Source organism: Ursus americanus, chromosome 28, assembly GCF_024610735.1.
Source record: "Ursus americanus isolate L20-20 chromosome 28, mUrsAme1.1.p, whole genome shotgun sequence".
In the NCBI taxonomy this organism is placed as follows: domain Eukaryota; kingdom Metazoa; phylum Chordata; class Mammalia; order Carnivora; family Ursidae; genus Ursus; species Ursus americanus.
Genome location: NC_142154.1, coordinates 18,843,818 through 18,863,415, shown reverse-complemented (window position 1 = coordinate 18,863,415; position 19,598 = coordinate 18,843,818). Strand labels below are relative to the sequence as shown.

At 42.1% G+C, this 19,598-nt stretch overlaps 2 protein-coding genes across 3 annotated transcripts in view; both read left to right on the top strand.

Moving 5' to 3' along the window:
* The window catches only part of TARS3 (threonyl-tRNA synthetase 3), a 73,269-nt gene extending 69,071 nt beyond the window's left edge, over positions 1–4,198 (top strand). The window contains exons 17-19 of the mRNA XM_045795371.2: positions 220–292; positions 1,037–1,151; positions 2,705–4,198. Coding sequence (XP_045651327.2) covers positions 220–292; positions 1,037–1,151; positions 2,705–2,853 — 337 coding nt within the window. The 3' untranslated portion in view covers positions 2,854–4,198. The remainder of the gene's footprint in view (positions 1–219; positions 293–1,036; positions 1,152–2,704) is intronic.
* Positions 4,199–5,271: 1,073 nt separating this feature from the next.
* Positions 5,272–17,030, top strand: TM2D3 (TM2 domain containing 3). Of its 2 annotated transcripts, XM_045795372.2 has the most exons (6): positions 5,272–5,394; positions 5,833–5,925; positions 7,492–7,649; positions 12,253–12,427; positions 14,484–14,559; positions 16,712–17,030. In XM_045795372.2, exons 1-6 carry the CDS (start codon positions 5,304–5,306, stop codon positions 16,875–16,877), a joined length of 759 nt encoding a protein of 252 aa, XP_045651328.1. In that variant the 5' UTR covers positions 5,272–5,303; the 3' UTR covers positions 16,878–17,030. The 2 variants fall into 2 exon arrangements, with proteins under 2 accessions (XP_045651328.1, XP_045651329.1); XM_045795373.2 differs by lacking the exon at positions 5,833–5,925.
* Positions 17,031–19,598: the final 2,568 nt, after the last annotated feature.

Here is a 19,598-nt window from a genome sequence, read left to right as displayed (position 1 = left end):
ATGTTCTTCCCTCCCCTTCCTCCCATATTTCCCAGCTTCCCCTTTTGTCTACTCTGTTGCTTTTTAGCTCTCAATATGGTTTGGTTTACTTCCACACCACTCTGCAGAATCTACTCTCTTGGGAAGTCTTACTTTAAAAAGATCTTTGGTTATTTTTAAAATCACATGATACATGATCATCATTAGATTTTGAAAATACATATTTTATATATTTTTCAGGCCTTTCTGGCTGTCTCCTCGTCAGGTAATGGTCATCCCTGTGGGACCAACTTGTGAAAAATATGCACTTCAGGTAAAATCAGAGATAATAAATTACATCATAATATCGGCATGTCGTCTGTGAAGGTTATTGACTTGGAATGTTATTTATGCCTTAAAATATGGCATAACTAATACGTTACTTTAGCAACCCACATTTTCAGTCATTGAGAGTAACATCTGAGTCACGTCTGAGTAGCTGGATCAGAACTACTTTATTTCTTAATGTTTTTGAGAAATTGGGATTTTAGAACATCTCATACTTAAGTTATTCTTTTCCACATGGCTCTATTAAGGAGGAATGCTTGTCTATAGCTGTATAACAGATAACTCCAAAACTCAGCAGCCTGAGACAGCAAACATTTATTATGTCACAGTTTCTGCGAGTCAGAATCCAGGAGCAGAGAGGCTGGGTGCTGCTGGCTCGGGGCCCCTCAAGAGGCTGTGGTTGCACAGCTGGCTGGTCAGGGCTGCCTGCTCGGGGGCTCACTCACGTCGTTGTTGGAGGCCTCAGTTCCGCACCCTGTGGGCTTTTTCAGAGGTTCCAACCTGGCAGCTGGTTTTCCCAGAGGAGGTGATGTTAAAGATGTGGAAGCTGTAGTCTTTTAGCTTCATCTCAGAAGTGACGCGCCATTACTTCTGCCCTTCTCTGTGGTCATGTTAGAGCCACCTGGTACAATGTGATGGAGACGACACAGGGTGTGACTACCCTGTGGGTCATCTCAGAGGCTGGCTACCATAAATATCGTCATAATCAAAGTGTTTTATTTTCTTGTAGGTATCCAGTGCATTTTTCGAAGAAGGGTTCATGGCCGACGTTGACTTAGATCATAGCTGTACACTAAATAAGAAAATACGAAATGCGCAGCTGGCTCAGTATAATTTTATTTTGGGTAACTTAAGTTTATATTTTCTCCAATGCTTGGTGTTTTTTTTCACTTTAATTCCAAAAAGCAAAATGGTATAACTATCTGAATATAGCATATGCTGCAGGAGTATGGTATAACTATGTGATTATGACAATTCGTCTATTACTGGTACACAAAGAACAGTTCATGGTGTTCCTGATTAGTTGCTATTAAATACTCTTTGTTATTTGCTGGTCTCTCACATGAATCCTGTGGGGTAGTGTCACTAGCAGTAGTCAATATCTCAAACCAGCAATGACAAAATGTGAAAATGATTTCATCAGTAGAATTATGCTTTTTATGTTTCAGTCATGTGACAGGCCTCAAATGTTCTCCCTTGCTTTTCTGATTTATTTATTTATTTTAAAGATTTTCTTTATTTGACAGAGATAGAGACAGCCAGTGAGAGAGGGAACACAAGCAGGGGGAGTGGGAGAGGAAGAAGCAGGCTCCTAGCGGAGGAGCCTGATGTGGGGCTCGATCCCATAATGCCGGAATCACGCCCTGAGCCGAAGGCAGACGCTTAACGACTCTGCCACCCAGGCACCCCACTTTTCTGATTTATTACCGATCTTTGGGATTAAACTAATGAATGGGAAAGATGCCAAATTTAAGGTGATCAAAAGAAAAGAATTTCAGTGAAAATGTGTCCTTAAGACATATGAGTACTTGGATATAGCATCTAAAATTTGGACTTTAAAATGATTCAGAAATCAAGAGAAGCTGATACTGGATACCTCCAGGCACGATATTATTATCCCCAGTAAGCTGAACGATTCTGTAGAAGGTAAAATAAATATGCATAGTGTTGTCCTATTGGCAATTTGTCATCGAAAGTATTTCATGGTGTAGTAGATATTGTGATGTTTCAATCAGGCTCCTTCTGGTGACAGAACTCTCACATTGACTTAGACAAAGATGGAATTTATTGAAAGGGTAATGGAGTTTCTCATGACATGGTAGGTAGAAAAGTAAATAGCCAAACCACTAGAAGAGGAACAAGAGCAAGCTGCTCAACCCTTATCAGGACTGTTTCTCCTCCTTTCTGGCTCCTACTTTGCTCTGGGTCTTTATGCTTCTCTTGAATACCTACTTTAATCCCCTTACCCGGTGACCAATTTCTTCCTTTCACATGGCAAGAAACAAGCCTGCAGATTGGTACATCATCCCACAGTAAGGGGCACTAGAGAGTAATTTTCTACCTACATTTCAGAAAATTTTGGTTGTCTGGTTGGGCCTGGGTCTGCTGCCTACCCATATGCCATATGGAGTCAGGGGCTCTGTAAGATCTCCCTGCTCCAATTTGTACCCCAAGACCACAATATGTGTTCGTGCAAGTGGACAATAAGGAGAGGGGATTAGAAGTCATTCCTTCTCTCAAGAAACTTACTATCAGAGGATGACTTCATGGTCATTAGATTGATAATTAGTGATGAATACTGAAGACGAACTCAGTAAGACACGTGTCACATGACTGTTGACTTAATATTTAACAAATCATTTATTTAAAATATGTTTATTACTCTTTTTTCCCACAGTGGTTGGAGAAAAGGAAAAGACAAATAATGCTGTAAATGTTCGAACAAGAGACAACAAAATTCATGGAGAGATTTCTGTAACTTCTGCCATTGATAAGTTGAAGAATCTCAAGAAATCACGTACACTAAATGCTGAGGAAGACTTTTGAAGTTCTTCCCTGTACTTGCTTCTATGTAACCTTGTTTTGACCCCTAAAAATGCATTTTCCTTTATCGCTAGTACTTCTAAGAACTTTTGACTCACTGATGGGCACAGTGAGGAGACAAATGAATGAGTAGCTGATATAAAAAGATTAGTTTATTAATGTGTCTGAAGACAATATGAGGACAGGCTTGGGAAATTTTTAATTTCCCAAATGCCTCAAAAGACTTAAGTGGGAAATGTTATTTATTGAAAGAGGGAAATACTAGGATATGAAATTTGGAGAGGTTATTGCTGAGATTGTGGTTTCCAAAAGATAGGCTGCAAATTAAAACCTGCAAAGCTTTTTTAAATATAAGGGAAAATCTTATTTTCTAGGACAATACATCTCAGGTATTTTTATGGTTGTTTTACTAAAGTTCACACTGAAACTTTATCTCCAAAATTGGAATCATCATTTAATTTGTTTTAATTAACCAGCAGCCACAAAAGCAGCAGCTGGTACTAAATACTGCACTATTGACAGAGAACTCAGAACCTCAAATTCAGTGTTGTGGAATTTACTGTTGTTTGCAGTGTAGGTTAAGAGTTGCTGTTTTAATGCTTCTAAATGACAATTGTTCATCTGTAGAAAAAATAAATTCCTAAATAAAACGCAACATACAGTGTTTCCAGTATTTTGGCTGTGGGCTTATACCACAGTAAGCTGCTCCCCTAGAGTTAAATTACTTTTTTTCGTGAGATGACATTCTACTGACTTACAGACTCTGTTAACCTTAAAAATAAAACTGTCCATTATTTTACCAGCAAGAATGGATTCATTCGGGAATAGCAGATAATTTTAATTTGAGACATGTAGGCTATCAAAAACCATAGACAAGTCCGGAGAACAAAGGGGGAAGGGGGGAGTTAGGAAGGGCAGTTATAAACAAAGTCCACTGGAGTAAACTGGGAGTTGAAGTGTAGTAGCTTTTCATTGGCTGGGTTGTGACAGTTTCTCATGGGCTGGACTGTTCCCGGGCAAAGAGAAAATCTTTCTTCCTTTTGCTGGGATAATAAAGTATAGGCTCTTCCTGTTGGGGACAAGGTGCCTCTCTTGCAGTCCATAAGGAGTGGTAGAGCATGAGGGCTCCCCCTTCTGGCCTCCTGGCTCCATTTTAAATGAAGTTTCCTTTATTCAGTTTCACAATTCAAATGGATTTTAAATTTTAACTTAGAGGAATGCCTTACTGCTCAGAACCGAATTGAAATACCTTTATGCCAATAGAGAATTTAGCTACCAATCAAGAAGTATTTATTGGGTATTTTATTTGCCTAGATGCTGTGGAATTCAAAATAAATTTAAGACATGCTCTCTTCTCAACGTCATTATTATTTAGCATCCTGAACAGTTAGTAAACAAAACTGTATTATATATCAGACCTGTATAGTACTAAGAGGAGCAAATTACGTGATATAATTTTAAGGTAGTAACTTATTGAGGTCTTATTGTGTGCCAGACACCATTCAGTATGTTCTTTTCATTCATCAAAACTGCTAGCGAAGGAGTGGGGAGTCAGAAGACACCCAAACGAATCTTGTAGCAGGTGGATGGGAAGGAGGAAGGCATGTCAACATCACAGGATAAAGTATGCTGTGACAAAAATAGACGTAGTCGACCATCTGAGCACACAGGGAGCCAGAGGCCCAGGGTGCAGCTCCCCTCAACGGCTGGCCTTCTCCAGGGAAGGGCCTATGCTTTGGACTCTCCTCTCACATCCCAGGGTTCTCGCCCCAGTATTTCTGGACCTAATACTTGCCAGGTATATTTACTGCCCTCTCTCGGTCTCAGAGGAACTTTCTGGAAGTAATGCATGTCTTTAAAGAGTTGGCTAGTCGTGAAACCCACAGCTGACCACAGAGAGATGCTAGCTGGGCACTGATAAGGTCAGCAACGCAGGAAAGGGTAGTGTCCTTTGGGGCTACCTTGGGGGGGGGGTGTCACTTCCCCTACTGGGTTTGTGCCACAGTTTCTTCATATGGAAATAAGTACCTTTCCGGTATGAAATCAAATACGTCATCAACACCTTCGCAGAGTACCGAGCAGTTTTTAACCTCTAAACATACATATCCAGCCACATACAGATATCGGCCAACTTCCCCAATCTACCCGCCCCTGACTGCAGCCACTTGTGTGAATTTCGGTCCCGGGTGACCTTTCCCAGTCGCTAGCCATGGAAGGAGAAGTGGGCGCCTCGTCGGTGGGGAATTCTGGGGAACTCGAATCCCTCACAGCGTCGCTGCCCGGCTGCTGGAAGGGCGGCCGGCAGCACTCCACAGAACCCACGCGGAGCCCGCCGCGCGCCTGCGCCCTTGGCTCCCCGGGGACGCGCCTGCACACGCCCCTACGGCGCGCGCCGACGCCCCGCCCCTCTGCCTAGTCCCGCCTCGCGGCCCGGAAGTGCGCGCGCCGGCGAGATGGCGGCTGCGGGGCTCCAGCTGCGGACCCTGCGCCGCCTGTGTCGGGTGCTGCTTTTCCTCTCCCAGTTCTACATCTTGTCGGGCGGGGGTGAGTTAAAGGCCGGGATCCACGTGGGGTCGGGCTGAGCGGTAGCGAGGCCCCCGGGAGCTGCGGGAACCGTCCGCGCTAGGCCTGCGGGCGGAGGCTGAGTGCCGGGCACGGGGCGGCAGGTCGCTGCAGCCGGGTCTGGGAAGTCTTGGCCGCCCCGGAGCCTCCGAGCTAGGGACTAATGAGCCCGGGAGCGGGGGACCGAGGGCTCGGGTGTCGGCCGGGGAAGCGGACCTGGAACCCGATACCACGCTTTGTTCCCTAGTTGCCTGTCGATCCAAATTGGGGTCGACCCCATTGGCGTTTCTTTGTTTAGTTTTCTGGGCAGTCAAACTGTGAGGTTTTCATGAGCATTTATTGGCCTGGTGTGGACCTTGCGTCTTAACCACACAAACCAAGGTTTTCATATCCCGGGATAACATGTTTCTCTAATTGTAGGATCCTTAAATTTAGAGCAGTCGCAGCCGCTGGCTCAGTCAATAAAGGATCCGGGCCCAACACGTACTTTCACAGTAGTTCCCAGGGCAGCAGGTACTAGACATTTTCTATTCTAGTAAATGTGTATATTTATATCTAGTGGTTTCTTTCTTCTTTTTTTAGATAAAATAACTCCATTTTTGGAAATTTTTAATGTATTTTAGGTTATGTAAACTAAAGACAGATACACAGATGTTTTTCTGTAGACTGTCTTGATATTGCAGTACCTTTTGACATTACAGCCTCATCTCTTTTTCCAGTTCCACGTTCCTCATTTCTATCTCTTTATTATTTTTCCACCTTGTTCATCAAGATCACCTTCAACCAGTGCTTCTTTCCCTTCAGAAAATTTGTTTTCCTTCTGAAGCCCCATTCCTGATGTTGGACATTAGAGGCTCCTCCCAAGGCTGTGTGAAATGGAAGGATCACAGACAATGACTTGGACTCTAGGTCTAGTTGAGCTACTGGGAGCTTGAGCAAATTATTCACCCCTTCGGCACCACTTTTCCTCATCTTTAAGGTGGTGAAATTAGCCTGGCCTTCTGAAGTTATTTGTGCTTTGTGATTTCTAAGTGTCTAACTTCCAGCCACAAGAGTGATCAGAATAAAAGAAAAGAGAAATGGTATTTTGTAGAATTGACCACGTAATCCAGTGATTTTAAGAAGGATCAGTTTTAAATGAGTCTTACTTAGTGTGTTTTGCTAAACAGAATCTTTGTCTCTATAGATCATCCCCTTAAAGTTCTGTTATTTCAATGACTTGAAACTGGCAGAGGAATTTTACTGATTGTTATTTGGATGGTAAGACTACTACAAGACAGGAGCATACTTGAATTTAAAGCACAAATTGCAGAGAAAGCACAAGAATTTTTTATTCTTTTGGATGTTTTTGAAAGCATCTCTTACTCCCCCAAGAATACTTGCAAATTATCCTCTCTTGATTGATAAAAATATATTGTACTCCTGGCAAGGTTGGCTGGGAAAAAAACTATAACCCACCAAACAAGTTATTAATATGGAGAACTATGTTGAACTGTGGTAGTATAAAACTGTAAGTGGTACTAGCAAATTACACTATACCAGTGTGGAATAATGACAGAACATTTTCTAAAGTTGTTACCCTGTTGTACTGAGTGATTCAGTTGGAGGGTCGGTGTCATAATTACTAAATCAGTAATTCAGATGAAAAGAATATTGGATGAGAAACAGAGATTTGGGTCGTGGTTCCAGTTTTGTTACTCCCTCTGTGATCATGAACAAACCGTACCCTCTCTAAGCCTTAATTTTTTGTCTTGTTACGGAGTAGATTTTTTTTGAGGCCCAAATGTACACCCAGGTTTGTGTATACATTGTACATAAGTACCTTTGATTTTCCTGCTCATTTGGGGGTCAGTAATTAAATTCTTTTTACTTAGCTGTTGAACTCTTGCACCAGGTCACACAGCTTGGTGGCAGAACCTTGCTTTAATTGCAGGTGTCTCTGACTCCAACCCTGTCATTTTCCATTCCAGCGCAGTATTTCATCGCTAGCGATCATGTCCCTTACCCTCAGGAAACTGTTTTCTCCTGTGATGCTGATCAATATTATATGAGAATAAGCTTCTCTGTTACTTTTCACAGAAAGTACTGATATCCCACCTTATGTGATGAAGTGTCCAAGTAATGGTTTGTGTAGCAGACTTCCTGCAGACTGTGTAGAATGCAAGACAAATTTCTCCTGTGTCTATGGGAAGCCTGCCACCTTTGACTGCACGGTCAAACCTTCTGTTACCTGTGTTGTAAGTACTGCAAATTACTAATTTTAAAGGAACTCACTGTTAACCTCAAGTTCTAAGTACAGTTTAGACTTGACTGGGGGGACATCCTGAAAGAAAGTGCTCTGCATTCCACAAGTAATATTTTAGGGAACAAAGACAACGTGATCAGAAGACTGCAACTTTCATTGCCAAATGAGGTTTGGTTGCCAGGGTTCAGATGGCAATTTCTTGACAAATTAAATTGGAGCAATTATCAGACTCTGTTACCAAAAGTCAGAAATAGAGAAGTCTCAAGCTCACTGTTGCCTATTAGAAATGACCCCGTTACAATCATCACACCTATATCCTATCTCCTGATATTTTGACAGATGGGAAGGGGCCTGGGAAGGCTTTCGTAGTCGGTGTTCCATAGAGTGCTTTTTGGGGTATCTGCTTCCCAGTTACCTAACTCCGGCTGCCATTAGAATCACTCCTGGAGCCAGCCCCAGACCTGCTGGATGTGAATAGGTCAGAGAGACTCAGGTATCTGCATTTTTAAACAACTGGACCAGGTACATCAGTGCACACTCCCTTTTTTGGGGCTACTCTCTAGGTGAGAGGAAGAGTAGAAACGAATAATGAAGTGTTTTACTCTTGGCCCTGCCATAACTAGCTGTGTGACTTATTAATCCGTCTCTTGTCGAATGAGGGCAATGACCAGATGGGCCCAGAACAGCTTTTCCTAAAGTGTTTCTGTGGAACCCTACTTTTGCGAAATGATCGAGGAAGAAGAAACAGATTCCATACCATGTCCTGTCTTGCAGATCTCTTCTGACGTGGCAGTCCTAGCATTTCTGTCACTTGAACAGGGTACCTTCCCCCTCCGTTCTTTGGAACTTGGTCTGTGGAGGGCTAGATTGGAAAGTTTCTTATACCCCTACACTCTTCCTGTAATTTTCCTGGTGAAGTCTAGTATCAGAGAGGCAGCAAGAAAGGCTTCCCTTTGAGGGAAAATAAGATTTTGTGCTGTCAGTGTCTGAATTTAGTTTTCATAAACTTAAGTATTGCCATTTTATATCTTGTATCAGCACACCGGAAATTCAAGCGTAAGTGCCAGATAGTGTTCATGACTGCCCTTGAATTATTAGTCTTTGTTGCTGAATCTGAAATACAGTATTCTCCCTCATTACCTAATGTGAAACTTATTAATTTGAAGGCTTTAAAAAAATGTTCTCCCCACCTGATACTAACGTAGCATCGTGTGTCAGCTATACTCCAATGAAAAATATTAAAAATGTTATCTCATGGGTCTGACAGATAGTAGGTACTTTGTGAAAAATGGGAAAACTCTGACGGTCCAGGGAAGCTTTTCCAGAGTTAGTTTCCTTTGTTGTTTGCCTCAGTGGCTTTGACATTCACTCCTAGCACTGGTTACTCTGAGTAAGACAGGAGTCTTACTCCTGAGTAAGACAGGAGTCTCAGTTTCTTCCTTCTTTAGATGTTTCCAAAATAAACTGTCTCATTTAGTAGGAAATAGCATAAGAGGAAAAATAACAAAGGTAGAGGTTACAAAGCTTAAGGGAAGTTTCTGAACTCCTCGGTCATGGTGCCTGGTGCCATCCTCACTCCCTGGCTGAGATGTGTCCTGGGCGCGAATTTTTCTCTCCTTCTCCTCCAGGAGGTTTCGCATCACTTGCCTCCTCTTCTGGCCAGTAACCCTGAGTCCTGTCAGATTACAGGTGCCCCGTTCTCAGGTGTAGGACTTGAAAGTCTGCCCCAAGAGAGCCCGGTGGGCTGTTCTTGAAAGTGGAAAGCAGTAGAATAGATGAACTGTGGGTCCTGGGACCGCTGTTGCGTGGCGAGCCAGGGCAAGTCTAGTGTGTTTTCTTTATTTGTTTTATGAAAATCTTCAGGATCCCTTCTTGGTAATTAAGTTACCATTTGAGGAAGGAATCATCTGTGACCGTCACGTGCAAGCATTGCAGCTGCGTAATTTCTCTCATCTGTACGTTCATACACTGAGGTGCCTCCCTGCCCCCTCTTACTTTGAACTTACTGGCAAAAAATGAACTCTTCTAGTCCTTCTCCAGGCATGCTGATTAAGGACTCCCAGGCTAAGGGAATCTCACCTGGATTCTTTTATAGAAATAAATGTAAAAACCCTGCCTCCCCTGTCATGTCTGGTCGCTCTGCCCCAGTTACTATGGTAACTGCCAGGCCAGTTGATGTCTGCTGGAAATGTGCGTGTCTGAAATGTTGTATTGTATTACTTGGAGAAGGGATCAGACTGCTCTTGTACCTGAAGCAGGTGTAATTCCTTCCCATGGGTTCTGGGTTCTTACTTATACAGTTCTTTCACAGAAGGAAAGCTAACATCTTTTTACTATACATATAAGCTTTTGAGGGGGTCTACACTCCTCCGGAGAGAAGATGGATTCAGGTAGTGCTGGGATGCCCGGGTTGCTCTGGGGAAAAAAGTGGAATCCCTCTCTTGTCCAAAATAAATTCAGAGATCAGAAATTTAATAAAATGAAGCCACAAGGTAGCAGAGAAAGCTTGATTGTTATGCTGTAATCTCAAAAGTATAACGTATTTTTCTAAGTGTGAAATAAAACTTAGAAGTCATAAAAAGAAAAAATCGATACATTCGACTGCTAAAAATGACCTTAAAAGAGCATGAAGGCAAAAGATCGATGGCAAACTAGGAAAAAGTATTTCTCACACCTGTGACAATGCACTAATATCTATAATATGTAAAGATTTCCTAAAAGCCAATGCAAAGAAGATGAGAGTGCTATAGAAAAATGGTAGGAGGACATAAGTAGGTGGTTCCTAGGAAAGGAAATACAGATGGGCTTTCAACATATGAAGAAATGTTTAATTTTTCTCATAATTAAAGAAATATAAATGGATGTGTTTTTAAACCTATCAGGTTGGCAAAGAAATAAAAAAGCTTGGTAATACTCTGAGTTCCTGAGGACATAAGGGACACTCCTCTATCTTATTAGTGGGTGGGCAGATTGGTCCGCCTCTTGTAGGCAGTTGTCACATTGTGAATCTTACAGATGTATATATCTTGACCCAGCAATTCGGCGTCTAGGAATTTATCTTACAGATACTGTACATGGATGCAAATAAATATGCCTAAGGATATTCTTAGCTGCTTTGTTCACCCAGACAGAAGATTTAAAACAAGCTCAGTGTCCAAGAGAGAACTGTTTATGATTCACTATGAAATGAAATAAATAGCAGCTATTAAAAAGAACTAGGCAGCTCTCGAGATATTTACTGACAGCTACAGAATTCAGTGAAAAGTGAGTATCAGTGGGGAAGTTCAATTAAAAAAAAAAAAAAGAAATATAGCTGATATAAATGCACTCATGCATAGAATAGATTCCCCGGAAGGCCAGAGGCTAAGCAGGGCTTGCTGCTGGGGAGGGCAGTGGCTGCTGACGCCTAGACAGGACCAGCCTCCGCCTTGCTCCTTTCACATCTGGGAATCTATACCACATTCACGGATTATATCGTTTTAAAAAACAGTTGATAGGAAGCGTGCATTATGAGTGCATCACTAGAGATACACAGATGTTTCAAACGACATTGCCTAAATCAAATGGTGCCTTACCCAGTTTTGGATGTTACTCATAAACCACAGTTTTGTGTTGATCAAAAAAATTAGTAAATTAATACTTCCAGAGATGATTGGCCATTTAAAAATGATTTTGAAAACTATGTATTACATTATAATGTTGTGGGGAAAAAAAGATACAAAATGCTTTCAGTATAATTGCACTTACATAAATCTGTATTACAGGAGTTAAAAATGAAAGATTAAAAGTAGTTCTCTCTGGAGAGGTTACAGGTTTTTTCCTGTAATTTCCAAAGGTGCAACACACAACATGTGCTACTCTTAAAGAGAAAACAAAATAATGATTTTTTAAATTGAAATGAAAAAAACTACAATCTTAAAAGCTTAGTGCCAACAATGAACACTTGCTGGGTCTCTACATGTGGTTCTTTCAAAGTTGAGAATGATTTTTCTGGGGTGACCGGTTGGTTGATTATACCGAGTGGAGGCGTGAGCCGCAGTAACAGCCTGGAGGTCCTGGGCCACGGGGGAGAGATCCGGGAGGATTTGAGACTCAGCAGCCAGTCCGTGTGTGGTACTTCTAAGAGCATCAGACTGGGGCTCGGGGCCATGGGTCCTGCACATAACTTGCAGCTCAGTGACCTTGAGCAGATGTACTCATCTGTCCTTCCAGCTCTCAGTGACTCTGTGGCTTGATAAAATACATTTTCCCTTTTTTTTCTTTTTGTATTACAAAAGTACCCATGCTCAGTTATGAAAAATTTAGCCAAGTGAAAGTGGTAAAATACTCTTACCATCCTGGAATAACCTTTGTTATTTTGATGTAAATTTATGTAGATTTTTTTCCTTAGGCATATATTTGTGGGTATATATTTTTATGAGGCTAAGATCATACTGTATATGTTTGTTTTGCATACATAACTGGTTTGGTACCTATTTTTCTCCCACTTTCTGCTAGTGATAGTCACATGTCTTTTAGGAGCTTTGTACCTTGTATTTTTATTGGCATATAATGAGCTGTTATGATTGATTCATTCTCTGTCCTTTGGCATACAGGATCAAGACTTCAGATCCCAAAAGAACTTCATCATGAACATGACTTGCAGGTTTTGCTGGCAGCTTCCTGAAAGCGATTACGAGTGTTCCAACTCCACCAGCTGCATGACGGTGTCCTGTCCCCGACAGCGTTACACTGCCAACTGCACCGTGCGGGACCACGTTCATTGCTTGGGTGAGTGGGGGTTCAAGGAAATTCGTGAGGGAAGTACTTTCTTTAGCTTACATATGGAACTTTAATTCACAATTTGAGAATTACATTTAAATTATTTATTTGTTTTTAAAAGATTTTATTTATTTATTTGAGAGAGAGAGAGAGCAGGAGCAGGGTGAGGGGCAGAGGGAGAAGCAGGCTCCCCGCTGTCGGGCTCAATCCCGGGACCGTGACCTGAGCTGAAGGCAGACGTTTAACCGACTGAGCCACCCAGGCGTCCCTATTTATTTATTTTTTAAAAGATTTTTATTTATTTGAGAGAGAGGGAGAGCGAGTGGGGAGGGGCAACGGGGGAAGGAGAAAGAACCTGAAGCAGACTCTGCACTGAGCACGGAGCCCGATGCGGGGTTCATTCCCACCACTGTGGGATCACGACCTGAGCCGAAACCAAGTCAGGCGCTTAACTGACTGAGCCACCCAGGCGCCCCAAATTTAAATTGTTTAATCAGAAACATTTGTTAGCACTTTTTAATTAACACCAAGACTCATTAATAAACTCAGTGGTGACAGGTGGTAGCTGCACTTGTGGCCAGCATAGCATAACATAGTTGTTGAATTACTTCCTATGTCGTACACCTGACACTAATGTAACATTGTGTGTCCACTGAAAGATAAAAAAATAAACTCAGTGAGCTAAATAAATCCAGGAAATCTGCAATTCTCTTATCTTTTAAAATGTAATATTTGATAAAACAAGAAAAAATGTGTAAGGTATAAAGCATAATGTATAGTAATAACGTTTTACCCCAATTACCAGCTAAAGCGGTCTCATGCCATCACAGCTACCTGAGTGCTTTTCCTGCACCTGCTCGCCCTAGTTTCTCTCGAGAGGCAACCACCCTTAGATGAATTTTCCTATCGTCCCACTTGCTTTTCCTTACATTTTGTATAGTTCTAGCACGTGTAAATAATAAGATCCAGTGTGATATATTATTCAGTAGTGCCTGTTTTAGACTTACATAAAATAATAGTCTGTTTATGGTCTTGTCCGTTCTCTTTTCCTCTCAACATTATGGCCCTAAGATGATCCATGTGTCTTATTTACTTACTTTTTTCACTTCTGTATAACAGTCCATTGTAAGATTGTGTCATAGTTTCTCCGGTCTACATATTTGGATTATTTACAGTTTTTTTGCTCTCACAGGTCGTGCTGCTGTTAGAGTTTTTGTACATATCTCCTGGTTGCACGTGTGCAGGCTGTGTCTACCAGCGAACTCTCTAGCATGTATTAGTTTCCAGAGTGCTTTTAACAATTTACATTCCCACCATTGATATATAACTGTTCTTGGTGCACATGTTCTCCGATACTTATTATTCATAAATGTTGTCTTTTTCTTAAAGGTTTCCGGGAATTCTTTTATATTTTGGATAATAACCTTTTAGTGTCCCTAAAATCCTTTCTCAAATTTAATTACCCCTCTGCCCACTTTCTGAGGGTATCTTTTGGATAGAGCTTGACTTTTTTTTTTTTTTTTAATACAACTCATAGCCCTTTTATTTCCTATATTTTCTTTTAACAGTTGAAAGTTGGGCCTTTCACATATAGGTCTGTAACCCACCTGGAATTGGTTTCAGTATATGGTGTGAAGTAGATTCAGGTTTACTTTTTTTCCCACATGGATAGCCAGTTGTCTCTGGACTCTTCCAGGCCAGTCTGTGTGTGCCCCGTGTCCCACAGGAAGTGCTTCTGTGTGCCTGGGCTTGGCTCACTCTCCTTTCCCTGTTGCTTGAGTTATCTGTTTGATAAATAAGACCACACTGTCCTATTTGCCCTAAACGTCACCTCAGTCTTGATAGCTTCACCTACTTAAAGCTGTAACCCTTACTTAACCGATTTAAACATTAAATGTACGCTTATAGATGGTATGGACTTTCTTTTTACCATTCACTGTAGCAAACTTTAATTATCATGGAGCTGACGTTTAGATTGGAAATGACAAGGCCACTAGACTCTGCGTAAGAATATTTTTATGCCCCCGTTTCTATGTAGAGTGTCTTCCGTTTTTTTTTTTTTAAGGTAACCGCACTTTTCCAAAGATGCTGTACTGCAACTGGACTGGAGGCTATAAGTGGTCCACTGCTCTGGCTCTGAGGTAAGCATGGCACTAGTGAGCTAAGGAGGCCATTCGGCTTTCCTTGGGATCTGTGGAATCTTCCATACACTGAGCTCAGCCGAGTTCCTCCTTTGCTGAGATTCTTTCTCATGTGTCCGGGAGGCCCTAGGAAACGTGGCTGCAGGGAGTTCTTTAGATGATCAGACCGGTACCTTCATGGGCATTAATGGCAGGATGTTTGCTTTTCTCCCAAGGTGTCTGCACATTCTAGAAATGCCTTACAGAGTCATGATTACAGATCTTTAGCACCAGTCAGGGTTTCCCATCCTCAGTGTATGTGAGCCAGTAAAATGTTATATACTATTTAAATAAGTAGGTTTATGATTTGTAGTTTTAATTTTTAGTAACTTCCTCCATTATTATAAAAACATATACTCCATATTAAAAACTGGAAAAATTGAGATAAAATAAAACATTAAAAATCCCCTCTAATTCCACCATCCAGAGATAATTATGGACTTAGAATTTTAACATAAAAATGTGCTTGAATTTGTTAAACTTTTTAACTGTTTGGGGGAAAAAACTACCAATTCTTACCCCAAAGGGAAGGGCAGGTGTGATGCTGGTTATTCGCTAATTAAAAAGTTGGGGCATCTACATTTAAAGGTTTGGTGCTAGAGCTGAGACCCTGTGGCCTGCAGCGTGGCACGTGAGGGGTTTCTCACCTTTGTCGCTGTTGATATTCGGGCTAAATCGTTCTTTGCTGTGGGGCCAGTAGGGTGTGCAGAGTAGGGTGGTTAGCGCATCTCTGGACTGTGCTTACTAGATGCCCGTAGCACTCCATGGTGTGATAATCAGAAATGTCTTCTGAGACCGCCAGGTTGCCCTTGTTGAGCATGACTGCTTCAGGGTTTGGGCTGGGGAGAGACCGAGCCTGCCTGGCAGGAAGATACAACTGGAGAGTAGAAGAATAGTGCAAAGTAGAAAATTTGATAGAACAAAAATGAGATTTGATAACTGGCCATCGTCTTTGTCAGCAGTTGTTCAAATGAAAATGAACAATGGATTTCTTTTTCTTTTTTTTTTTTCTTTAAAGATTTTATTTATTTATTTGACAGAGAGAGAGGGACAGCCAGTGAGAGAGGGAACACAAGCAAGGGGAGTGGGAGAGGAAGAAGCAGGCTCCCAGTGGAGGAGCCTGATGTGGGGCTCAATCCCAGGACCCTGGGATCACGCCCTGAGCCAAAGGCAGATGCTTAACGACTGAGCCACCCAGGGGCCCCTTTTTTTTTCTTTTCAATAATCTTTTTATTTTGGAATAACTTGAGACTTATAGGAAAGTTACAGAGATTGTTCCTGTACACCTGTCACCCATTTGCCCCTTGATTGTTGACATCTTAAGTTACCGCGGTACATTTAACAACTTGACTTTTAAAAAGTAAGAATCATTTTCCTTTCAGAGCTCAGCACAGTTTCTTTCAGAATATTCACTGAATGGGATAATGTCCAGGGTTTGCTTCCAAGTACTCCGGCGTGGGGGAGGGAGGCGCACCGACGCGGCAGGGCTGGCCACATGCTGATCAGTGGGGCAGCTGGGTCAGGCGTACTCTTCTCTTCACCTCTTACTTTTATATGTTTTGAAATGTTCCATAATAAGAAGCTTAAAAGAAGAACAGTGAGAAGTTGTCTGAATATTGTTAGATCTTAGAATTTGAAGGAACCTTAAGAGTCATTTGTTCTTAACAGTCCGTTTTGGAGATGAGTGACAGAATTCAGATGACTCGATCTGGGGCAGCCAGGTGGTGATGGGCTGCCTCGTGACCCCACATCCTGACTCCATATTCATGTCCTTTCTGTTGGACTGGCTCCCCACTTTGTTTCCCTGCATGTGCCATTTTCAAGACTAGGAAGCAATGAGACAGATTACTTTTCTTTAAAAGAGGAATGTTCGATTTCAGCACAGCTAAAAATTGTATGTTTACCTTTGACATTGTTTAAACAGTCTTCTTGCCCATGATTATTTGGTGTCGTGAATTTGGGAAGTAGTCACGTGTGTCCTTACGAAGGGTTGTGATCATTTGTGGCCCTTTCACACACGTGACTTCGTGCCAGTATTGAGCCACGGCTGGCTATGGCTGGGGGCGGGGGGTGGCTGATGGACTCCCATCCCCTAACCCGTCTGCTCTTGCAGCATCACCCTCGGTGGGTTTGGAGCTGACCGTTTCTACCTGGGCCAGTGGCGAGAAGGCCTTGGCAAGCTTTTCAGCTTCGGCGGCCTGGGAATATGGACGCTGATAGACGTCTTGCTGATCGGCGTTGGCTACGTGGGACCAGCAGATGGCTCTTTGTACATTTAGCTGTGGTTATGTGCTTCAGAGAGGAGCAGTGCTTAGAAATCTCTTTGCCCGTAGGAACTGATGTGCTGTGAGTAATGTATTCGTATGTTTTTAATGTACAGCATCTGTACTTTGCCTGCCTTGATGAAGGTAAAATAAAAAACAAACACCAAACCATGTTTATCTGGAATTTGTTTCTTTTGCCTGAAATCTATTTTTTTCCTGTGAAAAAAATTGAAACTTACTCATCGCTTCTCGGCCTTTTGGCTTAAATCATGTGTCAAAAATTTGAACTTACTTAAACTAGGACAAAAGCTGCAGTGATTGAAAATCTGCTTAATTCCTGTGACTTTAGTTTTAGACGAAGGCAGTATGTCACTTGGCTCTCCAGCCTTGAAAAGATTTTCAGTTACGATTGCAGAAAGTGGAGCGTGTTTTTATTCTTCATAAATAAAGTCCTCTAGCTGAACTTCCCTCTGTAAGTTTTGCAGTGTGCTCTTTCGGTAGGCTGGTGTTTATACATGACTGCTTGAAGTAAACTGCAGAACTTGTGTTGGAACTTTGTTAGTAACATATTTGCAAGAGTACTGAAAAATTAGTAAAATTACAGCTTCCTTTAAGAAGTATGTAGATCTGTTTTCTGTATTAAGATGGAATCGAGTAATCCTAACGACTCTTATTGAGATAAAATGTTTATTTTTGGGAGCCTTACTCCATTTCAGCAGACAAATTCATAATTGGCTGGCTCATTGACACACAGTGGAAGTGTTAGTGTGTTTCAGTGTGAGAAATGTTTTCGAATCTTTATAAATCTGTTGTAGACCCTTTAGTGGGAAGAACTATAACTATTTCAAATGAGTTTTATTCAAGGTTTCCTTTGAAACATTAAAAAATTCTTAGCATTTTTCTTTCAAAGTAGAGTATCTGAGTATTACTTTTTAAACATCTGTGTTAATAGCTAGAAGGCTTAACCAGCCTATCAGATTCAGAAGCTGTAAAATGGTTTGGCATAGCACCATAAATCTCATGGAAGCAAAGGCATCTTTTCTTCACAAGTTTATTAATTATAGCTTACCTATAAACTATAGGGGAATTGAACCGCTTTGGTGTGGTAACCTGCAGAATCTCTCCTCCGCGGAGGGGTTTTCTCGGTCTAGTTGAGTAGCAGTTCCAGCCCTGGTCACTAGGTGGTACATTTCCATTTTATTTCTAGAAGCAGCTGAGGTTACCTGGTTCTTTCCTAGGAGCATGGGCAGTGAGTGCTTCAGACGGGAGTAGCCTTGTTCGCATGGACCTTTCTTTTCTAGGGCAGACACACTTTCTCATCCATCATGGGTACACGGCGCTCTGGGTTGAGCCGCTATTTCTTGAGTAAGCTTCTGTTCCTACAAGGAAGCAGCTCCTTTGCTAACTATATAAAAATTTCCCCTGCGTCTCTTCCATAGTTAGCTCTATGCAGAAGAGACTCGCCATGAGGAGCCAGGGAAGCGATGGAGTCACCGGCTGCGCACCGTGCTCAGGGAGGAAGTAGGTAGCAGCTGCTTTGCCATCGAGCATCTTCACGGCTTCGGGGCCTGAGCTCAGTCTTGAAGTTCCAGTGTTTGAAAGGTTCCGAATGGGAGGAGGGTGGGGGGTGGACTAGCCCGGTGATGGGTAGTAAGGAGGGCACGTACTGCATGGAGCACTGGGTGTTATACGCAAACAATGAATCATGGAACATTACATCAAGAACTAAGGATGTACTGTATGGTGACTAACATAACATTAAAAAAAAAAAAGTTCAGAATCCATGAAAGGAGACATAGAAATGAAATTGCTCTCAAATCCTGAGAAACTTTTAGAAGGGGATAGTCTTGGGGACCTAAAAGCTATAAGCAAATCAGGGATGCTTCCTATCCAGGGTTTGGTGGAACTGATGACGTCCGCGACAGAGAACTGGCAGGAAAAGGAAGAGATTTCCAAATGCAGTTTAAACAAATTTGTGAATGATGAGCTCATGCATGGCCCCTAGGAAAAAAAAAACTAATAGAACTAAACTTTCCAAGGGCACCAGAGAGGGTGGGTGTGACCTCGAAAATTCCATGGGCCTCTGCTGGCAGCATAAAGGTCACGTTTGGGTCTGACCTCCAGGCTGTAGGCCTGGGTGCTGTGAGCTCTGACTAGGGACTGTTAAGTCCCTACGCCATACCAATCATCACCCTCAGTTCTCTGGAAATTCAGAATTCATCACCGCAGCATGCCGTATGTCACTACTTCGCCCTGAGAATCTCTCCCTTGCTTTGGCAGGGCTCTTCCACTCGCCTTAGTAATTCCGCCTGGGCAGGTGCCGTGTTATTTATTTCCGTCTCCCCCATTGTCCAGAGCACAGCATCTCACACACCGAGGCTCTTGTGTATTTGCTGACTGAGTTAATGCCATGGGCACCTCAGAGGTACTGAAGGACTCGAGGTCTTCCAGGGAGTGCAGCTAAGGTGGCTGCTGGGAGGCAATGCGCAGCAATCGGCTTTGAGTAAATATTGGCTGTAGCACCATGTTAATCTGGTTTCTGCAAATTGCTGAGGAACAGCTCTGGTTTATGGCACTTATAAAAAGAGATTTTTTTAAAACATCTTAATATTTCAAGATCTTAAACTGTCTTCTCTTTGCCACAAGTCTTTAATACTTTCTGCCAGAATTGCATTTATTTTTGGCATATCATCAGCTAAGGAATTTGCAAATGATTTTAACTTCTCCCGTAAGCAA